Source organism: Hypomesus nipponensis, chromosome 1 (assembly GCF_054491055.1).
Source record: "Hypomesus nipponensis isolate SF chromosome 1, ASM5449105v1, whole genome shotgun sequence".
Classification (NCBI taxonomy): Eukaryota; Metazoa; Chordata; class Actinopteri; order Osmeriformes; family Osmeridae; genus Hypomesus; species Hypomesus nipponensis.
The window spans coordinates 8,434,098-8,460,768 of record NC_140361.1 but is presented as its reverse complement, the minus strand read 5'-3'; the positions used below and the strand labels follow the sequence as shown (position 1 = coordinate 8,460,768).

General features: G+C 47.1%; 1 protein-coding gene across 1 annotated transcript; it reads left to right on the top strand.

The window, feature by feature from the left end:
• The first annotated feature begins 875 nt into the window (after window positions 1–875).
• On the top strand, window positions 876–26,507 carry trpc7b (transient receptor potential cation channel, subfamily C, member 7b). Its single transcript, XM_084698134.1, has 12 exons — window positions 876–1,357; window positions 5,432–6,206; window positions 10,629–10,811; window positions 12,451–12,615; window positions 13,918–14,134; window positions 14,846–15,079; window positions 16,108–16,372; window positions 21,684–21,879; window positions 22,333–22,554; window positions 23,650–23,730; window positions 24,405–24,480; window positions 24,911–26,507. The coding sequence occupies exons 1-12, from the start codon at window positions 876–878 to the stop codon at window positions 25,048–25,050; spliced, it is 3,036 nt and encodes a 1,011-aa protein (XP_084554260.1). The 3' UTR covers window positions 25,051–26,507.
• The last annotated feature ends 164 nt before the right edge of the window (window positions 26,508–26,671 follow it).

The window sequence follows — 26,671 nt, the reverse complement described above, 5'->3', positions numbered from 1 at the left end:
CTATGAACATACACAAACATCCATGTAAACTCACAGAAACAGATGGAGACATAAGCAATAACAAATGTGCAGAACCTAATTCAGGGCATGGCTTAATGTATTTAGTTGTTGCCACAGGGAGAATAGGTCAGGGAATATTGATATTGCATTTGCATTCGAGTCTAACAAATAACCAAGTGGACAAAAAACAGACTCCAGAAAATTGCTTTTACGTTGAACCTTTTAACTTCCTTTCCACATTTTAAATGGCCTGTGACATCAAAAAGAGAGGTCTAGATCCAGTCCTTTCAAATTGAAAGTCTGAGGGGATGTTTCCACCAGTAACATACTCTATTTAGTGATGAAAGGCAAGCCTTCCGTTTGCATTTGTTTATCCCATTGAAGTTTTGAACCCACTTACACGTGATCTCTTCACAATTAATTTAAAAAAAATTATGTTGTGTGTGATATACGCATCGTGAATTCTTAAGTAGCTTACACAATGTTGGTATAGAAACCTTAGGTTAAAACAAGACATTAGCTACACTCCACGGGTCATTTAGGGTCCTGCTTTTAGGGAATATTCTACAAAAACTCATCTGGAGTGTATACTTTAATTCACAGTTAGTTTAAATGTGTTGGTTGTATAAAACATGTCTCAACGTGTTTTAGGGCTTCATATGTCAGGTAAGGAGCACGGACAGCTCAATGTTGCGTGCGCACACTGGAGTGTGCGTGCCCATTAATTAATGAGCGCATCAGTGTGAGTGAGCAGCCGGTCAACTGAAGCTCTTGAAAGAATAAGAAACTTTACTTCAATAAGTAGGTTTAAAATAATCGTGCTAACCACCTAAATAAAGAAAAACTTTTACGAATGCTTCTAAAGATCCCATCCGATGTCTGACAAAGGAGAGGATAGCGACAGCACCGAGCTGGCGCAGCTCACCGACTCTCCCCCCTCACCTCTCCAGCCCTCTCCCCCAGGAGCTGCCCTGTCTCCACTGCCCCCGGACCTCTCCTCTACTGCCCCGGAGCTTCGGGATCCTGCCCCGGCTTCACCAGTCTGCCTCCGCGCATCTCCAGAACGCTGCAAATCCGGAGACTCCCCGCGCTTTACCCCACCAAAGTTCAGCCAGCGCCTCACGGACACTGGCTCCCTTTTCCGCCAGCGACAAAACGCCCGTCTGGCCGCTGTAGACGTGCTCAAAGATGCTCCCTTTACCAAGCAAAACAGAGGAGACGCCGTCTCGCCGGGCACGGGCACTTTTCAGCACCGCGGACAGCGACTTGCTTGTGGACAGGACGGTGCGGATCACGGGAACCACTTCACGGATCGTCTCCTAGAACCGCAACAGAGCTGCGAAAACCAGCCACCACCGTGAGTCCAGCCTTTAACGCTCCTTAACTTTCTAGAAGGATAGCGTACAGTCTGAATATGCTAGTCATAGGGACATTTAGTCAGAACATTTCCAAGAGAAAACCTTGGCTTGAAGGTGTTGGATAGGATTAACAGTTGTGTTCTGCACTTTTGGTTTCCACATCAGCGTGTTGTCTTTCCCATCTCAACAAGTAGGCTTGTAGGCAACGGTGATGACGGAATCTTATCCTCCAACATCGTAGTAATCTGAGTTAGGCTTTCTTGGCTAGTTTAATAACCTGGTGTCAGTGACCCAGACCTGTTCAATTACTTCGCGTAGCCTACAGTTAAGGGCAATGCATTTGTGTCCAATATGTAGCAAAGTCATATATGCCTTGGTCGGTTATGTTAATTTTTGAATATGTTATTATCTGTATGCCAGTTTAATCTGAAGAAAGGCTTGAAAAGAATGCATAGATCGTCTCGCCTCAATGCAAGTCTGTACAGCAGGTTAGGCTAATGCTAAATACAGTAGCTACGACGCCCAAGAGACCAAGAACACGCAATAAGATGATGAGTCCTGCTCTAAGGAGGAGAAAGGATTGTGCCTCGTCGTTTGGGTTAAAGCCGAATAATATATTTCTATCAGCCCATCCATCTTTGTCCTTGAGTTCATAGAGAGGGAGTTGATTGGTACCAGAGAGACTGTTCGGTTATTGACTGGCGGCCTTGAAAGAGGCAAGACCTCATGCTGAGTCAAGCAGACTTCTTCGGTGCATGCAGAGGTCAGAGATCGCGCGTTCAACTTATTTGTTGAGATCCTACCTACTATAATTAAATGGATCAGACGCGATCTACAGTCGATTTGTCTCAAAAGCAGCCTTCCTACTTCTTTTCCTAGAACAAATCAATCTATTGTGATCGATTGTGAGTAAATTAGTGACCTGTTTAAAGAAGTACACACTCTTATACTCTTAGTCAATCACGTTAGAGATGACTCCTAGGAGGGGGGAGGTGGGGGGGGAGGAAGGAAGGAAGGAAGGAAGGAAGGAAGGAAGGAAGGAAGGAAGGAAGGAAGGAAGGAAGGAAGGAAGGAGGGAGGGAGGACATTTAAGAGAACACAGGCACCCTATGCTGCCTGGATAATGTGTGTTAGCCTTTGATCTAGCACGTCTTTGTCATTGATAGTGCAGCGTGAAGCTTGAAAGGGAGTCTCTATGCGGATTTCCATGACTGACTGCACTCACTAGCTGCAACAGTCTCCAGACTAAGGTGAACATGGCTGCTTGTCATTACAATTGAGTCCCTCTCACCATTGCCTCTGATCTCAAACGATGGGCTCCCGGGCTGAGTGTGTGTCTGTGTGCACATCTATGCAAATGTTTGTGTGTGTGTAAGTGCATTTGTAAATGTATGTGTGTGTCAGTTCTGTCATATGTATTTGTGTGTGAATATGAACAAGTTAACGTGTGTGTGCAGCGTGCCAGCATACAGTGTGCCTGCATGCGTTCCTCTTGCGTATACATTCCTGTTTACTCATTATAAAACATACACTCTACCTCATTTGGCCTCCTGGCTTTTCGGTACTACGCCTTGTTTCCTGTCTGAGAAACTGAATGACAGTACATGTATGTGTGTGCATTTTGTTGATGGGTGTGTGTGCAGAGACAGCCTGAGTAAGCAGGGATCAGATGGCTGAGCAGTTATGGAGTCGAGCTATTAATCAGAAGGTTGTTGGTTCGATTCCCGGCCGTGCCAAATGACGTTGTGTCCTTGGGCAAGGCACTTCACCCTACTTGCCTCGGGGAGAATGTCCCTGTACTTGTACTTGTACTGTAAGTCGCTCTGAATAAGAGCGTCTGCTAAATGACTAAATGTAAGTGAAAGCATCCAGACCAGCAATGAGAGATCAAACATGGAGCAGTTTACTGGTCTAGATGGCTTCCTAAATGGCTTCCTGGGATCTGAGTATCTGAAAGACCCACAAGTGTAGTGTGTGTGTGTGTGTGTGTGTGTGTGTGTGTGTGTGTGTGTGTGTGAGAGAGAATTGGAGAGGTAAGGGGGATACACATATTACGTATTAACAGACATGTTGTAGAAAGGAAGGTGTAGACGAGAGAGAAAAATATGTGAGAGAGCGATGGAGAAGGCCAGGAAACCAGGCCACTCCCTGCTAACCTTCCCAGCTCTTTACACCTCCTCTCTGCTTTCTCTCACTTGTCTCCTCTCTCGCTCTCTGCATATGGTTTCCCCCAGTGAGCCCTGTTTCTCTCTTTTTGACACCCAGTTGTCCTGAGTGTCTCTCTATCTCTTTCTCGCTCTCTTCCTCACTTTCTCTCATGCCTCTCCTTAGCTCTTTCTCCATCCACTTGCTGATTATAATTCCAGTGGGATGCCACCACTAATGATGCTGGTAAATTCTATTTCAAATCCGAATCAGGGATAAGAGGATGAACGACAGAGACAGATGGATTGAGAGGAAGAGAAAGAGCAGGAGGAGGTTCATTAACTCACTGTAAAGTTATCACAGATAGACAGACATGCACATCTATTTAAAGTGCCATGTCAATACCCAGTTAAAGCAGATACAAGACAAGATGGAAATAAAACTACTGATTCTTTTGAGAAACCTTGAAGTTTGACTTGCTGAAAACTCTTCTGGTTATTTTACTTGCTTTGATTGACGAGTTTTTTCATTAATTAACAGAACATTAAACATTTTTATAATGTTAAGTTGCTAATTATGTAATATTTTAAAGCCTATCAAGCGGAAAAAATGCATACACATTTTCTAGATGTGTGTGCTCTGTGAAATCAATACTCATGTACAGTACATCCCTAACAACCTGCAACCACACACACACCTTTGTTTTCTCAGTTGTGAAAGAAACATTGATGCCCAACACAAACATTGATGCCCAACACAAACACACACGTTTACACCCACCCAAACACACACACATACATACAGACATGCACACGCACACGCCTACATACCAATACATGCACACAGACTCAACTACTCATCTTTAGTGGATGGGATAGTCACGGGAGACCCCAAAACTACCTCTGCTGTATCTCTCTCTCTCTCTTTCTACATATTCATATTTCTCTCTCTCTCTCTCCCTAACTAATGCACACACAGTCTTCTCAGACTGACTCCCTCCCATGCTGACACACAGACATACTGTACACACACACACACACATCAACCTCTTACAACAGGAATGGCCCCACCATGACACCCCACATCCTCAGCTGTGGCCCACATTCAGAGGACAGTATTGAAAGAGGAGCAGCATGCCTCCTGCATTGCTTTTCTCTGGTCTCTCTTGAACTGCACAGTGGTAGATGGACTTATTTATCAACGCCATCTCTCCTTTCTTCTCCTCCGAGACTTCCTTCATCTTCCCCTGTCTTCGTTTGTCTTCCACTAGGCATCCCCCCCTCTTTCTTTTTATTTTGTGTTCCGTCTCCCTTTCTGGAATGGGAAGAGTTGCATTAGGCTATTTGGCTGCCAGGGAAGTAAAAGGCTTTGTGTTGTTCCATATGCAATTTTACCCTCACAATGCCACTCAGGGGCGTTTGATGTGACCGCAACGGTTGCGGTCAGCATTGATCAGAAGGATGCCATCCCCACCACACCCTCAGGGACATCAGCAATATAGCACTATGGAATTTGAGGCCAGATAAGATGGACAGAGAAGTAGACACAGAGAGGCATTGTTCAGACGAGAAGGCATGTTGACAGCTGGGGTGAATATAAAATTGTTGGTGCCAAGAAGGTATTTGTTAGGTGGGAGTGAAAAGAGAGAGAGAGATAAAAAAGAATGCGTGTGACTTTAAAAATGTATGTTTTAGAATGGCAGACACATGATAACTTCTGTTCAGACAGAACAGGATCTTGACCCTCTGAAGGCTGGGGAGGTCAATGCAGATCACTCAGTGCAGTCTGATGTGCTAGTCAGTCTAACATGCCTTGTTCTGTCTCTTTTCTCTCCCTTGTCTCCCTCTTCTCCCTTCTTCTCCTTGCTATCTTTCCCCTCTTTTTTCTCTCTCTGTCTCTTGTTCTCTTGGTATCTCGCTCGCTATCTCTCTCTCTGCCAGTATTGAAGCCATGCACCGCCGCCACACGACTCTGCGCGAAAAGGGGCGTCGCCAGGCCGTGCGAGGCCCCGCCTACATGTTCAACGAGCGCGGCTCGGCTCTGACGCCGGAGGAGGAGCGCTTCCTGGACGCCGCCGAGTACGGCAACATTCCCGTGGTCCGCAAGATGCTCGACGAGTCCGAGACCCTCAACTTCAACTGCGTGGACTACATGGGCCAGAATGCATTGCAGCTGGCGGTGGGAAACGAGCACCTGGAGGTCACCGAGCTGCTGCTCAAGAAGGAGGGGCTGGCCCGAGTGGGCGACGCCCTGCTGTTGGCCATCTCCAAGGGTTACGTGCGCATCGTGGAGGCCATATTGGGCCATCCGGCGTTCAGCGGCGGGCTGCGGCTCACGCTGAGCCCCCTGGAGCAGGAGCTCCGCGACGACGACTTCTACGCCTACGACGAGGACGGCACTCGCTTCTCGCACGACGTGACGCCCGTCATCCTGGCGGCGCACTGCCAGGAGTACGAGATAGTCCACATCCTGCTGACCAAGGGCGCCCGCATCGAGAGGCCGCACGACTACTTCTGCAAGTGCGCCGAGTGCTGCGAGAAGCAGCGGCGGGACACCTTCTGCCACTCGCGCTCCAGGATGAACGCCTACAAGGGCCTGGCGAGCGCTGCCTACCTGTCGCTGTCCAGCGAGGACCCCGTGCTCACGGCGCTGGAGATGAGCAACGAGCTGGCCAGGCTGGCCAACATCGAGACAGAGTTTAAGGTGAGGGGGGGGGGGGGGGGGCGAGATGCCCACCTGGCCTTCACACACATGGACGCAGTGGCACACTGGTCCTAACAGGGATGTTGTATTTCCTCGCCGCAACAGAAAATCTCAGACGTGGTCAGACGACACACATTACAGCCGAGGCCAAAAGTATTGGGAGCGACATACATTTTGTGTTTGCAAAGCTTGCCGGGCCTTGGCATAAAATTACTGCTAACATAATTTCAGTAAGTCATATCATCAGCACAGGGGAAAGTGTGAACTAGTTCTAGCCAAGTGAAATCACTCTATCATTCTGATTGGATTTAAGAGTAGATTGACTGCTGTAAGAGAGGGGACTATTTACATATATTGAAAATTACCCAAAAAAGCTTAAAAAATATTAAATGTGCCTTTTGTATTCTATAGAAACATGTGAAAACATTTTCCTAAGATACTGAACCAGCAAACTTTGCAAAACACAACATTTGTCATTGCCAAAACTTGGCCACGACTGTACTGTTTGAAAACATGAGGAGATAAGGAGTGGAGGATCAGATGAGATGAGAATTAGAGGAGTTGAGCCAGGGAGAAGGGTGGGTGGAGGAGAGGACAGTGAGACAGTTCAGGGGTGCAGGAGAGGAGAGGACAGTGTGACAGTACAGGGGTGCAGGAGAGAAGAGGACAGTGAGACAGTTCAGGGGTGCAGGAGAGGAGAGGACAGTGAGACAGTTCAGGGGTGCAGGAGAGGACAGTGTGACAGTTCAGGGGTGCAGGAGAGGAGAGGACAGTGCGACAGTACAGGGGTGGAGAGAGGAGAGGACAGTGTGACAGTTCAGGGGTGCAGGAGAGGAGAGGACAGTGAGACAGTACAGGGGTGCAGGAGAGGAGAGGACAGTGTGACAGTTCAGGGGTGCAGGAGAGGAGAGGACAGTGAGACAGTTCAGGGGTGCAGGAGAGGAGAGGACAGTGAGACAGTACAGGGGTGCAGGAGAGGAGAGGACAGTGAGACAGTTCAGGGGTGCAGGAGAGGAGAGGACAGTGCGACAGTACAGGGGTGCAGGAGAGGAGAGGACAGTGTGACAGTACAGGGGTGGAGAGAGGAGAGGAGGAGAAGACAGGAGATGTGGATGGGGGGCTTGGTATAAGCCTGAGGGGATTTGCTGGTGTCTCTTCACTAATAAAGCTGTCTGATGTGGCTCTGATCACCGGCTGATCAGCTTTACTTCAGACAGACTACACTTTCTCTCTCACACACACACGCACACACACACATACACTTCCTGATAATCTGAGGGGACTTCTTGGATGGTGTTTTCCCAATGTGCAGCCTTGAAGAGACTACCTGAAGCTCAACAGAAGGGGGGGGGGGCGGGGGAGTTGGGGGGGAGGGGGGGCAGTTAAGTAGAGATTCAGAATAATGTGACACTGAGGATAGTGAAGGGCGATTGATAGGTTATGATGGTGCGTTTATGTATGTGTGTGTGTGTGCGTGTGTGTGTGTGTGTGTGTGTGTGTATGTGTGCACTTACCTTCCCGGATGTGTTAATGAGAAAGGTCTACCTGAGGGACTGAGTTTCTTTAGACCCCATCTAATTCATTATCCTCTCATTATCACCACCACCTTTCTCCATCTCTCTCTCTCTCTCTCTCTCTCTCTCTCTCTCTCTCTCTCTCTCTCTCTCTCTCTCTCTCTCTCTCTCTCTCTCTCTATCTCTCTCTCTCTCTATCTCTCTCTCTCTCTCTCTCTCTCTCTCCCTCCCTCCCTCCCTCCCTCCCTCCCTCCCTCCATCCCTTTGGCTCCTGCTCCACTTCACATTTCTCTCTCTCCCTCACTCTGTTTCTCTCTGTTTCTCTCTCTCTCCCATTCCACCCAAGCCTGTGTCTCTCTCTTTCCCTCCACTTGTCTTTCTCCCTCCCTCCATCCTTCTCTCAATTTCCGTCTGTACATGAAGACTATGATTGAAGGACCAGTCGGGGGTCCCACATGTCATGGTGACAGCGTAGTATATGATGTCACTTCAGATGCTGGTGGCTATTATCATAATCATCATTGCGGATGACTCGAATACGGTTGTCCTTGGCGATGTTTGCACGGTTGCCATGGGAGATGTTGACTGAGTGACATTGCATTTTAATACTGGATATTTTGATTGGATACCAAGAGCTGCTTAGGGTACATTTTTTGAAGTGAGTGGAACGTCCATTTGTGTGACAGGATAGATGTCTGACTAATTTAGCTGTTAGATTTGTCTCCGTTAAGTGAGGACTGGGGTCTTGCTGACCAGACAGAGGCACCCCTGACACACACACACACACACACACACTATGTGATGTCGTTTTGATATCAATTCATCATTCATTGGGTGGTATGTGTGCCCCGCCCCACCCTGAGAAAGGGAGGACTGGGGGGACCATGGTTTCATGATTGATTTTGGCTTATGTTATCTGCCCAGTATAAACACTCAGAAACACACACACACACGCACACACTCATGAATAGATCACATCAATACCCTACTGCCAAAAACACACCCTCCTTCTGGGTCTCTGTGTAGGACTCTGTTTGTTGCTATGGAAATTGATTGGCGACCTAGCACAGACCCATGGAGATACTAATGCCCACATTAATATAACAACACACACACACACACACTCAGATACACACATTATCAGACATAGGACACACAAGAGCAAACTGTCATGGATGTGAACACACATGCACACATAAGCACCCACTGATGGAGACAGTGGTGTGTGTAAACACACACACAGAGGCTCAGTGGTGTGTGTAAACACACACACACAGAGGCTCAGGGGTGTGAAATTGGTTGGTGAGCAGCACCTGTGCTGCAGCAGAGTTGGAAAGGAACCATCAGAGGAACAGCCATCCCTAGACGTTTCTCTCTCCACCTCTTCCTCTCTCCACATATACCCTTCTCCACCTCTTCCCTTCTCTCCGTCTCTCTCTCACTTATCCCTCTGTATATCTCATTGTCTTTCATCTGGTACCTACTGTTCGCTTTCCCTCTCTCTTCCTTTTCCTATCTATCTCTCTCTTTCTTTCTCTTCACACATTCAGAACATACTCTCAACTTTGACTGGCAATCTTATGACCACAAGCATCTTATCAATGCCACATAAGTTGTGCTTATAATGAGGTGCCTATGAGGTGCTTATGGATGAAATACTTTCATTTCTCAAAATTAGAAATACTTTCAATAGGGAGATATGAAGGCATCATTTTGTAATGTTACAAAACAACACCAAGTACTCATCCCTCTCTTTCTCTCTTTTTCAATTCTTTCTCCATCTTTCAGTGCCCTGTGTATTTTGAGGGTGAATTTCAAGTAATTAGAACTTGGTCATTATCTGTGATGCCCATAGGAAGGAACTCAACAGAGAGTACTCACTCTTCAAGAACCTCATTACCAAATGGGTTCTTCTGGAGGGCTAAATATCTCAGAACAGGAATGAGAATTCCTCCCTCAAAGGAACTCACGATGACAGAGGAATCTGGGGAGCCATGAGTCTCGGAATCCTTCAGGGATGGCAGATGAGGAGAGATGTGATGTCATGTTGAGGAGAAAGGGTAGAGGAAGAGAAACAGAGAGGGAGAAAGGACTGGGGTTCAAATGGAAAGAGGGAAGCATGGACTGTGAGATGACAGGAAGGAAGGAAAGAAACAAAAGATTAAAAGGAGGGAGGGAGGGAGGGAGGGAGGGAGGGAGGGAGGGAGGGAGGGAGGGAGGGAGGGAGGGAGGGAGGGAGGGAGGGAGGGAGGGAGGGAGGGAGGGAGGGAGGGAGGGAGGGAGGGAGGGAGGGAGGGAGGGAGGGAGGGAGGGAGGGAGGGAGGGAGGGAGGGAGGGAGGGAGGGAAGGAAAGGGAGGAGAAATGGATGAGGTTGAGAAAGAAAGTGGATGTATGGGGGTTCACAGAGACAGAACAGAAATGAAAGAGGAAAGGAGGTGAGGAGAGAGGGATGGATGAACGGATAACTACTGTACAGAGTGGACTGTGAGAGAAGGTTGGCAGAGAGGACAAGAGTGAGAGTGATGGGTAAGATAGAGGTATAAGGGATGAGTAAAGAAAGGAGGGCGCATGTTATCAAAGCTGAGAGCTGTGAAATTGGCTCCTGTCTTGCACCTGAGCTTCCAGTGATTCTCGTAATGAAGCCATTACACAACCTCCCCTTTACACCTCTCATCCCCCTATCTCTCTCTCTTCCTCTACTAGCACTCCCTCCCAATCTACCCTCTTCTCCCCCCATCCTCTCAGCTCCACCCCTCCTCTGTCCCTCATTCCCCTTCTTATTCCAATATAACTAACTTCTCCCCTGCTAATATTTACTCAACCTAACACAGATTCTCTTTCTCTGCCCTATCTTTCTTTTCTCTCTCTTCTTCTGTTTCTCTCTCTCTCACTTCTCCCCCTCTGCAGAACGACTACAGGAAGTTGTCCATGCAGTGTAAGGACTTTGTGGTGGGTGTGCTGGACCTGTGCAGGGACACGGAGGAAGTGGAGGCCATCTTGAACGGAGACGTGGACCAGGAGCCACTAAATGACCAGCACCGGCCCTGTCTCAGCCGGGTCAAACTGGCCATCAAGTACGAGGTCAAGAAGGTGCGAAAACAAACCAACCACAGACAGTACCACAAAGCTGGATAGCAGGGTTTCTCTATGTGGGTGTGTGTGCACATATGTGTGTGTCTGAGTTTTTGTCTGAGTGTGTGTGAGTGTGTGTGTGTTAGGGGGTTGACATTTAGAGGTGATCCCTCTGGTAGCCTACACTGAGGCTAGCCTGATATTTACACAGGCTTTTCCACCCCCACACACACAGACGTACACACACACTCATACAGATAAATACACAAAGAGACACAAAATTGCTCTTGCCAATGTGTTTATAGTTAATGACGTACTCACACACTCTTAGCTGCCAGGGACGTATCCCCATACAGGGACCATGACCGATACTGGCTGGGATCATTATTCTGCAAACTCACAGTGAGAAAGACAGAGAGATCAAGAAAGAGAGAGACAGAGGCTGTGTCTACTACCGTGTACTTGTGCACTTCGAGCCTGACTTTCAGTGCTTAGGGCACTTACACTCACAAAACCAGCAGAATTCAGTGCACTGAATTCTTCACGAGCGTCCGTCACTTCCGCCAAGTGGTTAACGTAAGTGTTCCATTTCAGACAGCACTTATCAGCGACGGAGTACACAACATATGTAAGTGCACTGTTTTACTTCTATTGCAGTGTACTTCGTAAAGTGCACGGTAGTAGACACAGCCAGAGAAAAAGGGGGGGATAGAGAGAAAGGGAGGGATAGAGAGAGGGAGAAAGAGGAAAGAAAGGGGGAGAGAGAGAGGAAGAGAGGGAGGGTGCAAGAGGGTGTTGTCTTGGTAACCAGATGGTTGGAGAGCGTGTGACCCTAGGGTGTTACGTGCATAAATACGCACACATGTAGACAGGTCCACACACACACACACACAGTAGTTGACAGAGTTCATGCCGAGGGTCAGTGCAGATCGTGAGATGGGATTGCAGTTTGAACAACTCAGGAAATGTATGAGTCATTGTGTGTGTGTGTGTGTGTGTTTGCACTCATGCTTGTGTGTTCATATGTCAGTTGGTAGCCTAGACAGGAGGAGGGGATGGAGAAGAGGATGGGAGGAATAGAAGAAAACAGAGATAATAGGAGCAGAGCTGTGAAAGAAGGAGTGTCAAGACAAATAGCGAGCGAGCGAGAGAGAGAGAGAGAGAGAGAGAGAGAGAGAGAGAGAGAGAGAGAGAGAGAGAGAGAGAGAGAGAGAGAGAGAGAGAGAGAGAGAGAGAGAGAGAGAGAGAGAGAGAGAGAGAGAGAGAGAGTGAGTGAGTGAGTGAGTGAGTGAGTGAGTGAGTGAGTGAGTGAGTGAGTGAGTGAGTGAGTGAGTGAGTGAGTGAGTGAGTGAGTGAGTGAGTGAGTGAGTGAGTGAGTGATCAACCATGTGTGATGAGAAGCTCTCTACAGTACACTATGTGCTGGAGGCAGTTTAGGAGGCAACACACTGTGTCTGAACTGTACGTATCTCAAGTGTGTTTGTGTGTGTGCTTGTGTTTGATCGCACAAGTATGGGCATAGACGTCAATTTACTCATCCTTTCACATCCATACATGTGTCTGTCTGCAGGCTTGTGCGCCTGTGTGTGGGTGTGTGTGTGTGTATGTGTTTCAGTGTGTGTTCCGGTTAACCATCTTTCATCCTGTTCTTGTGTAGTTCGTGGCCCATCCGAACTGCCAGCAGCAGCTTCTGACCATCTGGTATGAGAACCTGTCTGGTCTGAGGCAGCAGTCTGTGGGGGTCAAGTGCTGGACTGTGCTGGGGGTCACTGTGGGCCTCCCCTTCCTCGCCATCTCCTACTGGATTATGCCCTGTAGCAAGGTAACACCCAAACACACATACACACACATACTGTACATTACCATCAGCTACTGGATCGTGCCCTGCAGCATAGACAACAAACAAATACACAAACACACATGCCCTCAAGATGCTTTTCAAAATGACTTTGTGATGTGATCTATTCCTTCCAAGAGATACAGAGAGAGCTACTGAGAGGGAGGTAACATGTGGCTCATGCTGATGGCCATAATCAGGTTTTTTGGTCCAATGGGAGAATAACAGGGGGCCAGCTTCCTCCTCATGCAAGCTGATTAAGATCTGTGGGATTGCAGAAATGGATTGGAAAAAAACATGAAAGGACATGGATATGACACAATATGATACCATATGACACATCATGATTCAATTTGATACAATATGATACAAAATACGATATGGATGTACGGAAGAGATTCAGGGAGAGAGAGTGAAACCGAGAGAAATGAGCAGCTGTGAACAGAACACCTGACCACAGGAAGCCCCAAGAGGATAAATCAAGCATACACACTGATCCTGTTAGTGGAGAGAGTCTGGAGGGCGGGGGGGCACACTCTTTATCTATTTGCTGGTTGATAGGGGGCTGATTAAATAACCTGTGTTGACGAATGTCCTTGTATAAGAAACAGGGGACGCTGTGAAACACACACACGTACACAAACATACACACACCCAGACCAGACTGCAGCCAGGATGGAAAATGGATGTGCGTATGAAGGGCAGTGGAGGCTGCTCTGTCTCTGTCTGTCTACCATCAGAGAGATCATGGGACTCACCCAGCTGTGTACCCTTAGGCACACACAAATACATATACTGGACAAACACTCTGAAATCCAAGCACACATGAGATCAGATGTTTTAGCCCTTGTAAGTTACTGGGTGTTTAATCGTGAGAAAAATGGACAGTGTGTGTGTGTCTGCATGTTTGCGTACACGTAGACAAAATGATTCTTCAAGGGTGAGCTGTGAATAAAAGAATGCTCAATCAGACTTTTCACAAACATGCACATATGGGCACGCACACACACATGCACAGACACACACACACACACACTCTTTGCTTTCCTGCTGTCTGTCTGAGTGAGGTAGAGTCAAACTCAGCAGTGACACTTAGACTCTATCTTTCTCACAGCAGGCTAGGGGTCCACTGCTGAGTTTGGGGTGGATGCACACTCTCATTTTAACAGTATGAGAAAACTGGGTGTATCTGTGTGAGTGTGTGACTGTGTGTGTTAACACTAGCATGTCCTCGTGCCTATGGCAAACTCATACTTGCGAGGGCGTACTATGTGTGTGTGTGTTCAGCTGGGACAGATCTTGCGTAGCCCCTTCATGAAGTTTGTGGCCCACGCCATCTCCTTCACCATCTTCCTGGGCCTACTGGTCATCAACGCCTCGGACCGCTTCAATGGGGTCAAGAACCTGCCCAACGAGACCATCACTGACTACCCTCGCCAAGTGTTCAGGGTGAAGACCACCCAGTTTTCATGGACCGAGATGCTGATTATGAAGTGGGTTCTTGGTAAGAATGTAAATTTGGAAAGAATCATGCGTAAGAAGGAGTGCTAGTTCTTAGTGTAGTTACTCAGTTTGGGGTCTTGATAGTGAGAGTAGGTTTGAGAACATTACTTCTTACAGTAATGTAAGAAGAAGAGCAAGATAGGAGAGAGAGGGAGAGAGAGAGCAAGAAAGAGAGAGATAATCAGACATTTATACATCAGCTCATCTCTACCCACTCTGCACACTCTCGCTCCTCTCCAGATGTCCTTATATATTGTTATTATTTGTGAGTGTGTGTTTGCTAGTACGCGTGTGTTCCTGTAATGACGTCCAAAGCAATTTCAGGCGGGCATTGTGAGGTGTGTGTCAGCTGTGTCTGGGGGATAGGCGGGTCATTCTCATTCAACTGGCATTCTTTGATGCTACCCTAACAGTAATTGCAAGATAGATAGAGAGACAGAAAGTGCGAGAGAAAGAGGGAGGGATGTAGTCAGAGAGAGGGAGAGAGAGAGAAAGAGATGATGCTGATTAGAAAAATATTTCAATAAAAAATGTTCTGCTTGATTTGGCTATTTGGAGGAGACTGGTGACGTGTGTATGTTTGTGTATGTGTCGATGTATGTGTATGTGTTTGGGCATACAATGCATGGGTGAGTGCCTTGTGTCCCTGAACAGTGTCCCAGTTTCAGCAGTTTTCAGTTGGATGGGCCTTTACAGTATGTGTCCTCCTCAGGGATGATCTGGTCAGAGGTGAAAGAGATCTGGGCCGACGGTCCCAGAGAGTACATCATGCACCTGTGGAACCTTCTGGACTTTGGCATGCTGTCCATCTTTGTGGCGTCCTTCACAGCACGCTTTATAGCCTTCCTCAAGGCCTCCAAGGCACAGCTCTATGTCGACCTGCATGTGACTGCCGATGACCTCAGCAGCGCCTCATTACCTGATGAGATTGCATACTTCACCTATGGTGAGTGGTCACCAGTCACATGGGTCACAGTTCTGGGTGATTCCTGTTGGAAGCTATACTCCACCCCTAGTTCTAATACTTATGCATCATATCCTCATTCTTTCTCATATTTCCTGATATTATTGGAATTGCCCTTCCCCAACCAAACCTTTAGACCTCAGTACACTTTGGAGAATAATAGATAAATACCTAGTCTCGGTATTGGAGCACGGCCTTAGATCCTGCACTGTTGGAGAACATTGTCTATGGCAGGAACACAGCTTCAGGACAGTGTCACATTAAATGATCCTTATCAGTGCTGTCATCTAGTGGTGTGATGCTGCCACCACATGTTTGTGTTTACAGCTGTCGAGATGTACACACACATTCACACTCTTGCACACCAGCACAGAGTTTGAACATAACATCACAGCTAAACACATACGCGTATACACATGTTTTTCTGTACTAGTCTCTATACTAGCACATACAGGATCGGAGTAACATTGAGTGTGGGTGTTTGTTTCTTTGTGCGTGTGTGGGTGTATGCATGGCTGTATGTGTTCTCAGCTACCTCTCACTTCTGTTCTGTTCCCAAACACACTCCGTGTCTTTGAAGTGTTAAAGCCGTAGAAAACAAAGTCACAGAGCCAGCTCTCTGACACGGCCCTTCAAGCCCCTGTGAGCATCTCGCCTCAGAACCCTGTGTTGTTTCCTCAAACAAGTCTTAGTAAGACAAGCTCGTTCGGCAGGGTTGAGGTGGGGGCGGTGGTGGGGTAGGATGCTTCATTTGTCCTTCGATAGTCCCCGTTTGTTTACAAGCCTCCACCCCCCCTTTCCTCTTCCTCTTTTTCTTCTTTGTCCTCTTCCCTCCATCTCGCCCCTCGTCGTTTTACAGTCGGCACAGTTCCCCTCACCTCCACAGCCCTCTTGTCCCCCTTCACACTCCATCATGTCCTCTCGTTCCCCGTCTCTTTTCATGCCTCCCTGTATCCCTCTAACACTCTCTGCATCCTCTGCCACCCCCCCCACCCCCCCCCCCACCCCAGCCAGGAACAAGTGGCGTCCATCGGACCCTCAGATAATCTCAGAGGGTCTGTATGCCATCGCCGTGGTGCTAAGCTTCTCGCGGATCGCCTACATCCTGCCGGCCAACGAGAGCTTCGGCCCGCTGCAGATCTCGCTGGGGAGGACGGTGAAGGACATCTTCAAGTTCATGGTCATCTTCATCATGGTCTTTGTGGCCTTCATGATCGGCATGTTCAACCTCTACTCTTACTACTTGGGAGCCAAGTACAACCCAGCCTTTACTACGTGAGTTGGGTGGCTCGCACACACACACGCACATGTTTGGACACACACTAATACTACACGGACATCCACACGGTTTAATTACAGTATGTATTGAACACAGAAACACACAAAGCCACGCGCACACACCTACACACACATTAATTGCAGTGTGGCGAGTAGTTCATCTTCAGTACCTCAACCCAATGTCAGGTGAGAGAAATAGAACCGTCTCTTTCTATATCCTGTTAGTCTGGATGTGTGACCTCCAGGCAGCATGGTTTACCTAAAGTGACACAGTGTTTCACCTGCCCTGTTAGTCCCCATCAGGAAGGACAGAGGGGGGGTGCCTCACTGTCCGCTTGGCTGTTTTTAGGAGAGGGTGTAAAGAGAAAGCCATCAGTCTTCAATTCTGGACGGCGGCGTTCAGAAGGACGTCTCTCTTCATGTGTTTGACGAGGAGAATGACTGTCTGAGTCCCTTCTCTCCTCCTTTGCCCTGAGATATGGATTCACCATGCCCCGGCTGAGGACCAATCTGTCATTATTTCATCACTCACATTTGCTTCTTCTAACGTTTTAGTCTTCGACACCGACTCAACAATCTGTCATTAGATATGCCTGTGTGTGTCTCTCTGCCTGTCTCTCAACCTGCCGGTCTGGATGCCTGCCTGCCTGCCAGTGTGCCTGTTTGTCTGTGTGAATGTCTGTCTGTTCGACCATCTGTTTCCATGCAGGTTCTGTGTGTACCGAAGCAGAACCATTCAGTAAAGGCTGGGCTGGGCCAGGTTCTGCTTGACTGGTCTCTCAGAACCTGCCTGATGGACCAGCATGGTTGCTGCTAAAATGTTCTGTGGCTCTCCCGTCATTTATAGAGCTCCCTTTAAAGCTCCACCGCAGAAACACCCCCCCCCCCTTTACTCCATTACACAAACACACTCTTAATTGGAATACTATTGATTTATGTTTGCTCATGCCAGTAACCTAATGCACTTGTTTGTTTTCGTTGGTTGAGTCAGACCCTGCACTGTGGCCCTGTTTGAATCATTTTAAATCCTTCCTTTCCTCTGTCCTTGGGAGCCAAGTTACTGAGAAAGGGGAATTCCTTTCCTCAGCTGTTACCGATCCTGTCAGGTCAGATGTGGGATAATCCAAGAAAGGGATTATGCATTGTAAAATAATACTAAAGACATGGTCTTAGGTGTTAGGTAGGGTGAAATGTGTAACAGCGGTAAAAAAGCAGTGAACTGCCTCATCGTTCTCATGTTCACCACCAGGGGTCAGTCTTACTCCAAGTCTGTCTCAGGCATTTGAGTTGGAGATGCGCAATTAGATAGTTAAAGTGTGGGTCTATATTCAACCATGTTTCTATGCTGGGTGACTCATCATCCAGAAGGGAATGCACATCAATGATTTGATTTTTCATTTTTTGTGTTTATGTAGGTGTTGTGTGTGTATAGCATATGTAAAAAGCTGTGATGCTAAGTTAATGTGGGTCTGTATGAATGTATGTATGACATGTGTGAGTGTGTCTATGAAGTTACCTGTGTATGTGAGTGTGCGGATGTGTGTGTGTGACTGAGGCTAGTGGACAGGTCTGGGTTTGATGGAAAGTGGGAGCGAGGGCTAGTTTGACAGCTCCAGCATTGATGGAAGGAGGCAGGTGGAGGTGATAATGATCCCCCAGGAGGGAGTTCTTTGAGAGGGGATGGGGGAGACAGAGTCTGGGTGCTCTAGTGGATGCCCTCAGGGGCCTTAGACAGATGAAGGCCAGGAGGTGGACATAATGAAGACAGAAGCCTTACTAATAACCACACTCTGGCCTACAGATACAAACACACAAGCAAATGCTTGTGCACGCACTAACCCATACAAAGTCAAAACACTCACACACACAGGTTATCAAGACCAGGAGTTGGACAGACCAGTTGAAGTGGTGAGCCTGTCTCTGTTCTAGTCAGTCGAGCATAACGGTGCAGCTCACAGTGAGGAGAGGAGAGGCATCTGTAAATACAGGGCCCTGTATCCTGTAGGTAAGGGAACATAGACTGGGGTTGGGATGAAAAAGAGGAGAGAGGAAGAGAGAGCAGAGTGAGGTCAAACGAGCGGGGGAGGAGGAAGTCGAAGAAATCGGAGAGAAATCAAAGTCAAGCCCCCCAAAAAGCTGAAAAAGAGAGAGAGAGAGGGTTAGAGAGAGAGAGAGAGAGAGAGAGAGAGAGAGAGAGAGAGAGAGAGAGACTGCATAGACGGGATTTTGGCTGGACTGTATGTGTGGGTACAATGAGGGAAACAAGCCACAGGCATAGACATGAGAGGGTGGGAGAGTAAGTAAGGAGAGAGAGAGAGAGAGAGAGAGAGAGAGAGAGAGAGAGAGAGAGAGAGAGAGAGAGAGACAGACAGACAGACAGAGAGAGAGAGAGAGAGAGAGAGAGAGAGAGAGAGACAGACAGACAGAGAGAGAGAGAGAGAGAGAGACAGAGAGAGACAGACAGAGAGAGAGAGAGAGAGACAGAGAGAGAGAGACAGACAGAGAGAGAGAGAGAGAGAGAGACAGAGAGAGACAGACAGAGAGAGAGAGAGAGAGAGAGAGAGAGAGAGAGAGAGAGAGAGAGAGAGAGAGAGAGAGAGAGAGAGAGAGAGAGAGAGAGAGAGAGAGAGAGAGAGAGAGAGAGAGAGAGAGAGAGAGAGAGAAATGACAAGAAACGAGAAACCAACACATGGACTAAAATCATGTGAATAGAAGAAAGAGAAACACTGACAGTGAGAAACAGAGAGAGAAGATGGATAATAATAGATAGGCAAGCAAAAAGGGCTGGTGCAATTGTAAATATATTTAGTGTCAGTCAGGTGAAGGGTATATGGACGCCACTGGTATGATCAGATGATAGAATAAGGAGAGAGAAGAGAGGACAGCAAGAGGAGGAAACGGAGCAGTTGAAAGAGGGGGATGTGAGCGAAAGTCTCCTCTATTCAGTCTAGTCAAGCACATCTGAATATTTATTTCAAGTGAGGAGAGAGTGAAGGGGAAGTGGAGAGAGAGAGAGGAGTAAAATAGAGATTAAATTATATGTAAAGCTGAGCTATGGAGAAATAATATTCCATTGGTGCAGTGTTCACAATTTATAATTATATGCGTTATGAATATAGCTATAGGAGTAAATCATTTGCAGGCGTTGTTCATTAGGAGCAGGGGTAGATGTGACTCCGCCCATCTGTTACCACGGAGATAGATGAGATATGCATGCAGGAAGCGTTAATCTGAGTCCGTATCTGTCTGCCTATCTGTCTGTCCAAATCCCTTACCTGTGAAATAGTACGTAGAGAGACACACACTCCAGCACGGCCTCCTGAGGCTGCAGATCCACTTGGGTCTGGCAGTGATTGGGTTTAGTCTGCTCCTGCAGAGCAGAGGTGAGTCACCACTCTCTCACCAATCTCCCATGCAGACATACTCGGGGGGGGAGGGGGTGTGCGTACATGTGTGTGTGACAGAGACTGAAATTAAATGAGTGCAAATGCACATGAGTGCGTTTGATAGCACATGCATGTTCAGTGTGTGTGTGTGTTCATCAGTGACAGCTTGCTGCCTCCCTGACAGCTTGTCCTGGGGGGGGGTTGTGGTTGGACGGATGGTGGCAGCAACAGGCGTTGCATCGTTGGCTCTCCTCCATCCATACTTCCATCCCTCATTCACTCCTTTTTTTTTTTTACAGTATGTTAGGATTTGGTGCTTGGAGATAAAGGGGAGAATATGAAGTGAAGATGAATATACAGCTCCAACAAATCAATCTGCTGAAAGCACTTTATTTGTTGTGTGGTTGGACAATATCATTTGAGCTCATTAGATGGGGTGCTGAAAAGCTAAATGGCTCTGCCTCTGTTACCTGCTTTCTGGTTTTCTTAAAAACAACTTTCTTAATGCATTCATAAAACCCAGAGTGGGAAATAATATTGGATGGAGGGAGGTAGAAGGAAAGGTCTATTTCCAAAGCTTGATGCTTGTTCCCCTTGTTCCCTCCCCCCTATTCATACTTTATTTGGATGACACAACCTCACAGCAGCAAATGGCAAACCAGGCAAGCTTTGCATTATAACATGTGGATACACAGTCTTGGTATTGACAAGGGGGTTAGTGATGACTTCAAGACCACGCCTTTAAAAACAGGTCCGTCACGACGCACCTTCAACTGGGAAGCACAAAATCAATAAACATTAGCAGCCAATGCTATAGTCTGTCACGATTCTGTATATGAATGTTGCTACGCATGAGAGCACTGGCCTGGTTAAAGGAGACATTAGCGTTAATAGGCTGCATGAGTGCTAGATGTCAAGTAGGAATCGATACTCACTGTCACTATGGTTTAAATGAGTGTTTGATATTTTGACGGAAGACTGTGTCCCTGTTGCTGTGTAGAGAGAGTGCTGCCGTGCTGTACCAAAGCATATCCCGTCTGACAAAGACTCTATAGACTAACACTGGACCTTGCTCTCCGTCTCACTCACTCACACACATGCACACATACACATAGATATGACACACACACTTGGTAGTTTTTTCCAAAGTTCTCTGAAAGAAAAGTGGTCCCAATAGACCACCCTGCTGAAGTTGTGTGTGTGTGTGCATGCTTGTGTGTGTACATGTGTGCATACATGTGCATTTGTGTGTGCACTCAGCTTTGAAAGAAGACTTTATATGGAGGACAAGCTATCCCCAACATCCCCCCCTTCCCCCACTCCCCTCCTTCTACTCCCCCCCACCTCCCTCCAGCCTCCAAGCCCCTCCAGCTACTCGTTGAATATTTAGGCTTTACAGCACTTTCCTCAAGTTTGTGTACATATTTTTTCAGAGCCATGCAGTGTTTGACTGCAAGTCTCCAGCCCTCCTGGCCCAGAGATTAGCAGTGTCTGGGTCACTGGCTGGAACAGAACTTTGGGGCATTAAACAATCAACTTTGAGTCTGTGTCGAACCAAACTAGACTGGACTTGTTCCTGAATTTACCAGCTGATTCACAAGGTGCAGCTCACCATTGTTATGCTTTTAACCAAACTGATTGCTATGCAATCACGTCTTCCTTTTTAATTCACTGTCTGCTATGTGTGTGTGTGTGCGTGTGTGTGTGAGGTGTGAGTGTGTGTGTGAGTGAGCAGAGGATAACGTGTTTAAATTGGACATGACTCATCAGCTATTTCATCAGAATCAGCTCATGAACACCACTAGGAACATTACACTGACATTTTCACATTTTCAATTGACTTGTTCTTGTGTACGTGCGTGTGTGCTTGTGTGTGTGCACATTTGTGTGTGTGTGTGCACGTTTATGTGTTTGCTTTATAGGGTGGAGGAGAGTTTCAAGACCTTGTTCTGGTCCATCTTTGGCCTTTCTGAGGTGATTTCGGTCGTGCTGAAGTATGACCATAAGTTCATAGAGAACATAGGCTATGTTCTCTATGGGGTCTACAATGTGACCATGGTGGTGGTTCTCCTAAACATGCTCATAGCCATGATCAACAGCTCCTACCAGGAGATAGAGGTTGGTAACACCCCAGCATCAAGATACCATAAACCATTACTGTATATGGTCAGTGTGCCAATAGAACAGAACCCAATTCTATACAATACAAAACCATGTTACATGATATACATTATAATGATGAGTACTTTATTTGTGTGATCTATATAGGATGTGTGCATGTTTGTGCGTGTGGGCTTGTATGTGTGTGTCTATGTGTGTTTGCTCATTCACAACAATCGGATCAATACTTAATACACAACCAGTAAAGAGTTAAGTTTTCAATTTATTCTACAAATATTACATGAGTCAGTTAGGAAATTACCAAGCGTGGGTGAGTGCATCACTCAGTTGTGATTGAGTGATTGAGTGAATGTGTTATTTCCTTTCATCACATGTATGTAAATGCGCTCTGTGTATGTGTTGATGTGTGTGTGCGTGTGCGTGTGTGTGCGTGTGTGTGTGACTGTGTAGGAGGATGCAGATGTGGAGTGGAAGTTTGCCAGAGCCAAGCTGTGGCTCTCCTACTTCGATGAGGGTCGTACTCTGCCCGCCCCCTTCAACCTGGTGCCCAGCCCAAAGTCCTTTTACTACCTGGTCCTGCGCAGCAAGGCCTGCCTGGTACGCCTCTGTAAGGCCAAGGGGCATCACCACGACAACGAGCTAGAGATGGGCATGCTCAACTCACGACCAAAGGTCAGGAGGGAGAAGGTGGACGATAGGAGGGAGGGAGGGAGGGAGGGAGGGAGGGAGGGAGGGAGGGAGGGAGGGAGGGAGGGAGGGAGGGAGGGAGGGAGGGAGGGAGGGAGGGAGGGAGGGAGGGAGGGAGGGAGGGAGGGAGGGAGGGAGGGAGGGAGGGAGGGAGGGAGGGAGGGAGGGAGGGAGGGACCCTAAACTAAATGGACGTTCAACAGCTTGAAAGAGCTGCAAGATACAATTGGTTTGCTAGTCCCTGTTCTACTGGCTAGCCAGTTCCTGTTCTGTTAGGACTAGGACGGTTCTTGTCCTAATACCTCTCCAGAACCTACAGAGCTGGGCTGCCGATGAGAAGAATCGAACCAGAGGCCCGCTTTACATTTACTGTTCTGGTGGGAAAATGTCAAGTTGGAGACTGTCAGAGATCAACTCAGAGCTCAATGTTTGTGTGTGTGTGTGTTTGTGTTTGTACATGTATGAGTTTGTTTGTGTCTGTATATGTGTGCTTCAGCAAGCTCAACCCTGTGTGTGTGTGTGCGTGTGTGTGTGTGTATTTCGTCTGGGTTTTTAGGAGCCATAGCAGTTTGGTGCCATGTTTTTTGGAGCCATGCCAAAGACAATGCCAAGCTCTACGAATAGCAAGTTGTGTTTGTGTGTCTTTAAGTACATGCGCAGACATACATGGATCCACAGGCGTGTGGGTGTGCTTCTTGTGCCAAAAACAGAAACACGTAGGACTTCAAACACTGGAACTAAACCTGGAGGAATAGAAGCAGGGCAATGACCCAGAGTACAACCAGCTCCACCCAGCCCACACTGTTATGACTGCACAGAAGAGGGGCAGGCAGGCGGAGGAGTATACAGGAGTTCATGGTAGCAACACAGAGGGATCATTTGAAGGAACTGGGGCTTGGCGAACTGTACTCCGGTGGGGTGGTAGTTCTCACAGAGAGGTAGCAAAGTGTGGAGAATGTGTGAGGTGGTCTCAGTTTGTCATATGGTTAGGGTCAGATCGTTTTGGCCTTTAAGCTATGTCTTAAACATCTGTCTATCCATCTGTCTGTCTCTCTCTCTCTCCCTCTGTTCTCGGTGCAGGTGGAACACTACAGGTCTCAGCTCCGACCCCGTGAGGAGTTCATCCCCAGGAAGCCCATCAAACACCCCACCAGATATCAGGTAAGACCAATGGGGGGAGGGAACGGGGAGGAAGGGAAGGAATGAGGGTGGGGGGGGAAGAGGGGAGGACAGAGAAAGAGGAGGAGAAAGCAAAAGAGGAGAGGTTGAGGAAAGAGAACAGAGTCAAAAAGCAGAAGAGGATATAGAAAGAGAGACAGAAGTGGAGGAGGGAGGAAGAGTGGGGTGGAAAGACAAAGGGAGAGAGGAAGGAGAGACATCACATGAGTGGGAGGTTGTGTTTGACCCCATGGCTTTATAATGAGCTGTTATAGTGAAGAAGACAGATGCGTCTGTCCTACACTTTAACCCAGGGGAAATAAACTGTCCTTTGTCATGAAAGCACCCTCTCGTCTTTCTTCTGACACACACACACATACACGCATACATCCCCTTCTCTCCAAATAGAGTGTTAGTGCTTATCGACCCTTGTCCTAGAGTTCCCACTACACCTACTGGAATTGAATGACTGGACCTTCCCTATAGGCTGGACATCAATGCGTAGCATTCACACAATGGCTCTGCAACAGTGAAAGGCTGGTCTCTGTAAAACACATCTGTGTTGTTGTGTGTGGGTTCCTTTCTTCCTCCTTCTCTGTACTTCCACCATGTCCTGTTCTCTCCCCATGTCCATCCCCCGCTCCTCTCCTCCTCCTCCCTCTCCATTCCTCTGGCAGAAGATCATGAAGCGCCTCATCAAGCGATACGTGCTGAAGGCCCAGGTTGACAGAGAGAATGACGAAGTCAACGAAGGTGAAAATCGAATCTCACTTAATGTCAACTTTATGTTCCACACCACATGTTGACAGTGTGTGTGTGTGTTGCAAGGTAGCATAATGAGATAAAGGCTGTGGTCTATCTCCAGGGCATGTGTGTATGGTAGGCTGTGCATGTGTTTTCATGTTGGTGTATTTTCCTCTGTGTTGATTTTCAGACTGTGTGTGGGTGTGTGTCTCTTTCCTGACAGTCTGTACTGTGTACCATATGGTACACACTACCTGGCAAACCACCAGGGGCGCCCTCTTTCTGTATTTGTTTTATAATAACGTTAACTTACATAATATTACGATCTATTTATGTAGAAATTAAGATTTATAACCATACAGGAGTACATACCTGTACAGCATTACAAATGTCAAATAAATGTCAAATAAACGTGAGGTTGAACTTGTGTGTGTTGCAGGCGAGCTGAAGGAGATCAAGCAGGACATCTCCAGCCTGCGCTACGAGCTGCTGGAGGACAAGTCCCAGGCCACGGGGGAGCTGGCAGACCTCATCCAGCAGCTAAGCGACAAGTTCGGCAAGAATACTGAGAGACAATGAGTGGGAGAAAGAGAAGTTCACGGGTGAGAAAAGCCTTCTAACAACTTCCGAGAGGGTGAGGAAGAGCGATCAAGAGAAAGAGAAAGAGAGACACAGACAGACAGACAGCAAGAAATTGGGAAAAGAAAGGGAACTTACAGACAGGAAGGAAGGCTCTGTGCAGGGGGTGGGGGGTGCACATTAGGGCTTTCAGCCACAGCAGTGCATCCTGGGGGAGAATCCCATGCACTGAAAGAGGCCCCGAACACACTCTGCCAAAAGATATCATGTCAACATCGCCACGAAGACATGGGTTGAGTAAGCGACAGAGAAAGAGAGAGAGAGAGAAGGGGGGGGTGGATGAAGCCAGGAAGAGGGGCATAAATAAATGGGGACTTGGTGACAAAAATAAAGGGAGAGCGTTGACGGAGATAGAGCGAGAAAGGTATTGAGGGAAAGAAAATAATAATTCAAGAACGTGAGAAAAAAACTAAACACTGTGATATGAGAAAGAGAGAAGAACAACAGCAACAACAATCCTTTCTTGATTTCACATTGTGGTTCACACAAATACACAAGCAGCAGGGAGCAAGAGAGAGAGAGAGAGGAGGCTTCTTTAGAGGAGCGCAGTGACAGGACTGTGGTCTAGATTGTGTTGGGCCCACCTGCCAGGACACAACATATCAGACACAAAAACAGGCCAACTAATTAATAATATTACATTTTATTCTCCAAGGCGCCTATCTTGGCACTCAAGGACACTGTACAGAGGTATATAAAAAACATGCAGCAACATATATCCATAATCTCTTTGAGTCATTTACAAACCATTTTAACACACACACACACAATCAGGGAATAGTGTGTATGTGTGTGTGATGGGTGCAGTAGTATAAGTAGTCCAAGCAATGCAATGTGATCCAGATCAACTAGACTACTCATTAGGGTTTTCAGAAAATGCAAGAATCCCATTTGCTTCCCAGTAGCTTCCATTACAATTGTAGATTTGGTTTCTGCTGTGTAATACTGTACCTACCAGAGATATGAGGGCTATTTGAGACTCGACAGTGAAGTTATGGCTTTAGAAATGAGCAAATCCTTTTCAACTTTCCTTAAGCTCTGATTGGACAGGTTGATTTATTTTTTGAGGCTATATACACTAATTAAACATGAAATCCATGTGAGTGTCAGGCTATGAGAGAGAGAGAGAGAGAGAGAGAGAGAGAGAGAGAGAGAGAGAGAGAGAGAGAGAAATCAACACATGGACTACAATCATTTGAATAGAAGAAAGAGAAACACCTTCATGTTCACCTGGTATAGTTGCACAAAACTGCATTTGATAGAAAAAAAAACTCAACAAACTAAATAGAGACTCAAGATACTGTATTTTTCACTTGTATGGGAAAAACATTAATGACAAATCTTGTATATTGTAATATTTTTGACCTTGTATTAAAATGATCAAATTGTTAACTTCATATTGAGTTCTCTGTTTTTGGTGAGGGATTCTAAAGGAAATAAACTAAAGAATGGTGTAAGAGGTTTGTCCTGTTTCTGTCCTCCAATGACAAGCACTGAAGCAGACCTGGCATACATCTGGCAGCATTGTCCCGTTGTGTGCACTTGTAGGACAACAGCGGGA